Source organism: Mus pahari, chromosome X (assembly GCF_900095145.1).
Source record: "Mus pahari chromosome X, PAHARI_EIJ_v1.1, whole genome shotgun sequence".
NCBI lineage: Eukaryota > Metazoa > Chordata > Mammalia > Rodentia > Muridae > Mus > Mus pahari.
This window is the reverse complement of record NC_034613.1, coordinates 141109139-141113612: the sequence shown is the minus strand read 5'-3', so window position 1 is coordinate 141113612 and position 4474 is coordinate 141109139. Positions and strand designations below refer to the sequence as shown.

The 4474-nt window shown below is 43.0% G+C and overlaps 1 protein-coding gene across 4 annotated transcripts in view; it reads right to left on the bottom strand.

Moving 5' to 3' along the window:
- Ctps2 (CTP synthase 2) overlaps positions 1-4474 on the bottom strand; it is a 126951-nt gene that overhangs the window by 28861 nt on the left and 93616 nt on the right. For all 4 annotated transcript variants that reach the window (XM_029534469.1, XM_021187565.2, XM_029534470.1 and 1 more), the window contains exon 16: positions 3033-3129. In XM_029534469.1, the coding sequence (XP_029390329.1) occupies positions 3033-3129 (97 nt within the window). The remainder of the gene's footprint in view (positions 1-3032; positions 3130-4474) is intronic.

Below are 4474 nucleotides of genomic sequence, written 5' to 3'. Positions count from 1 at the left end.
AAGGAAGGAAGGAAGGAAGGAAGGAAGGAAGGAAGGAAGGAAGGAAGGAAGGAAGGTAGCTGGATGTAAGCTTGGAGCAGGCCAGAAAGCAGCATACCTCCATGGTTTTTGCTTCAAGTTCCTGCCTTGAATTCTTGCTTAGCTTCTCTTCGTGGACTGTAACTTGTAAAATAAAATGAGCCCTTTCCTCCCTAAGTTACTTTTGTTCAGTGTTTACCTTATTAATGTGTAAGAGTGGCCCACATGGTAGGGTGTGTGTGTGTGTGTGTGTGTGTGTGTGTGTGTGTGTGTGTGTGTAGTTTTTAAAGGCAGGGTCTCTCTGCATAGCCCTGGCTCTCCTGGAATTCCAGGCTGGCCTCAAACTCAGAGATCCACCTGCCTCTGCCTCCCAAGTTCTAGGATTAAAGGTATGTGTCACCACTGTCTGACAGTGGCATTGGATGGGGCAGCAGGAAAGCTGAAGAACTGAAAGCGTAGTGGCAAAAAGATGAAACCTGGTGCCACGTGGAGGAGTTGGAATCCCGGAAGAGAAGCCATGAAAGGCCACTGATGAAGGTGCAACCCCAGCTGCCATGGAGACCTCAGATTACTGGAGATTCCAGGACTTTGGAGCGACAGCCAAGGACAGTGGCAGGTGTAGAATGAAGACATCCAGAATGTATAACACAAGTAGTGTGCTGCAGGCTGCAGAGCCTGAGATGTGGGACTACCAAATACCTGGGATCTCAGAAGATCAAGAACGAGTCCTAGATTGTGGACATGGAAATTTTTAAAGGCTTTGGTTTTGCTTTGATCTGATTGGACCTGTAGCCTGGTTTTCTCTTCAAATAAAAAGGTATATAATCTGTTCAATTGTTTTTTTTTTTAAGATTTATTTATTTATTATATTTAAGTACACTGTAGCTGTCTTCAGACACTCCAGAAGAGAGCAGAGCGTCAGATCTTGTTACGGATGGTTGTGAGCCACCATGTGGTTGCTGGGATTTGAACTCCGGACCTTCGGAAGCGCAGTCGGGTGCTCTTACCTACTGAGCCATCTCACCAGCCCTCAATTGTTTTTAATTTTACAAGAACCCACAGTTTAGAAGCTTTGGATTTTTAAAGAGATACTGGATTTTTAAAGCACAAAAAATTGTTCAAGTTGGATACTTCAAAAACTAGACTGCTGTATATTGTGATATCAATACAAGATCTTAGGACAAGAAAGGAAGTTATGGTTTAACAGTAATGTGTTTAAGTGTCATGTTGACAAGGGGTAGAGTTGTGACAGCTAATCTTAGCTGTCAACCTGACACTCCTGGGAAGAGGAACTCTCAGTTGAAGAATTGCCTCCATCAGATTAACCTATGTCTGTGGAGTATTTTCTTGACTGTTAACTGATGCTGCAGGGACAGGCTACTGTCGACAGTATCATCCCTAGGCAGGTGGTCCTGGGCTAAGTAAGAAAGCTACCTGGAAATGAGCCTGAAAACAAGCCAATTCACAGCACACCTCTGTGGTTTTACTTCAAGCTCCTGCCTTGGCTTCCCTTGATGATGGATTAGATCCGGTAGGATGAAATAAACTCTTTCTTTCCCATGTTGTTTTGGTCATCGTGGTATATCACAACAGAAACGCTAACTAGATTGTGTTTTCTTTTATCTCTTTGCTTCTTTTCTTCCAGAGTGTAGGACTGAACCAAGGGCCTCCTACCACCAAACCAATCCTCTTCCCTTGCTTTTCTCTTATTAATCTTCTATCACAGGAATGTCAGCTGTGACCTTTATGGTGAGTGAGGAAAAGGTCACACCTTTCCACCCCTACACCAATCTCCAATAAGACTACTTATGGACACACAGAAACTCAAATGTCACATAATTACAGAATTATTTTCTCATGTCCTAAATATTTTTTAATCATTTGAAAATGTGGAAAAAGTATTAGTTCAATACACACACACACACACACACACACACACACACACACACAAGCAGACTGGCACTGACCCCAGGGTAAGATAAAAAGCTGAGACAAGCTAGGTCCTCAGGCATCCGATGTTCTTGCAGGGCTGAATGAATGTGAAGACTGCTTACTGCCTTATGTCTTGTCAGTAACAAATGTGTGCTTGTGGGCCTATGCTTTCAGAGTCTTCTAGCTCAGCTATAAATAATTTCTGTGCTACTTATTTATTTCATGTAACCAGTCGTGCCTCAAACTCACTATAAGCCCAGGCTTGCCTTTAAATCAAAGCAATCCTCCTGAATCAAAACTTTCCAAGTCTGGGATTACAGGTATGAGCCAGCACACCAGGCTCCCTCCTGTGCTCCTCCTCCATAGGAGTCTAGTCCTTTGTGTTTTGTTTGTTTGTGTTAAGACAGGGTCTCGTATAGCCTAAGCTGTCCACACTATGTAACCTTGAACTTCTGCTCTTCTGGCCAGGATTACTTTATAGGACTGTGCCACCATGCCCAGGTTACACTGTGCTGGGGACCAAACCTAGGGATTTGTGCATGGGAGGCAACCATTCGACCGAATGAGCTACATCTCCAGACCCTTGTTTGGTCTTACAAAAAACTCTAAGTGCAGTGATTAGTGTCTGGAAAAATCAATGACTAGCCCAAGGTTGCACTTCAAGTACAAGCAGTAAAAAGAATCCGGAGAGGATCTGGGGCCCTCATACAACAGACATCCACAATGACCACCAAGAACGAGGCAAAGAACAAGAAGAGAGCTAGTGGACAATGAGCTGTGTGCTGTCTGCGGGGCATTTAGCTTAGAGCTGACACAGGACAGAGATAGGGGAAATGGCTAAGATGCCTACTACTTGTACAGCTGGTAGACTTGGGACAATGCAGCTACTGATGCTAAGTTCAAAGTAACAGGTCCCAAAGTGATATTCAATGTGTTTCCCATACATTCTGAAGTTCTGTATGTGTTTCAAATGAACAAGGAATTAGGAGCGGGAACAATGAACTAGGTCCCAGATTAGTCTGTGTTAGACAAAAAAGTGCTAGGTCATCATGGAGCATTATAGAAACAAAGAACCCACTTACTTGTCAATTCAACAATTTCCATCCTCTTCCCATCTACATCCTCACCGACAAAACAAAGGTCTTTATTCTCAAATTGGTTGATCAGGTTAGGGTTCACCTGGAAATGTGAGAAATTCAAGTCTTTGAACTACAGAACAATTAAAAATAATAATAAACAACTTATAAAGAGGTCCTGCATCAGGTGTGGATTTTTCCACTGCACTGATCCTCTACTTAATTTTTACATTCAACATCCCAAATCTAATTTTAAACTCGTGATGAACCTGAAATATTAAAGTCTAATTCAAATAGCACGAACCTGGAAGACTCGTGCAGGAAGGACCCAGAACACAGGACCATGGCAATGTAAGTACTCTGAATCAGGACTGTGAGAGCAGCTACTTATGGACATTCCGGATTTACTGCTTTCCCAACTTAAGCACCCCTAATAATCTGTGATGGCTAATCTTTGTCAGGTTGGCTCGATTTAGAATCATCTAGGGGACACACTTCTGGGCATGTATCCAGGGCACTTCCAAAGGGTTAACTGATTAAGGAGGGAAGATATACCCTGATGTAAGCAACACTATCTCGTGGCTAGAGTTCTAGACTGAATAAAAAGGACAAATGTAAGGGAATACCAGTATTCCTCCTTCCATCCCTCCACTCTTCCTCCCTTTCTCCTTCCCTCCTTCCTAAGCCCTGAAAAAAATGGTATCAGCTACCTTATACTCTCCAATTCCAACTTCCTTAGAGTGATGGCCTATATCTCCTTAAATGATAAACCAAAATAAATCCTTCAGTTTCTTTTGTCTGTATTTTACAAAGCAACAAGAAAGTAACATACACTATCTATCCACAAATTCTTATAACTTTTACACGTGTATTTGTATGGTGTGCATGTATACAAACATGTTTGCATGTGTATGGGTACCCATCGGTATATGTACATGTGTACATATGGGTACATGCATGTAGAAACCAGAGGTTGATATTGGGTGTCTTCTTAGATAGCCTACTGAGGTGGGGTCTCCTATTGAACCTGAAGTTTGCCAAGCTTGCCCAATGGATCCTGTCTTAGCCTTCTGGGTGCTGGGATTATAGAGAGACCATCATATTTGCCCAGCATTTATGTAGATGCTGGGAATCTAAATTCTAGTCCTCACATTTATGGAACAAGCACTTTGCCCTCTGAGCCATCTCTCCAAGCCTCCAAATCACAAATTTGACTGAGGACTGACATTCTTCTTTCCTCTGGTCTTGGGGCTCTTATCTGTCCCATTCCAGAAGCTGACTCCAATTGGTCAAGCCAAATACAATAAACCCACTGTGGTTCTTTGAATAAGAGTGGCCCCATAGAGCTGGGCGTGGTGGCACACACCTTTAATCCCAGCACTCAGGAGGCAGAGGCAGGCGGATTTCTGAGTTCGAGTCCAGCCTGGTCTACAGAGTGAGTTCTAAGA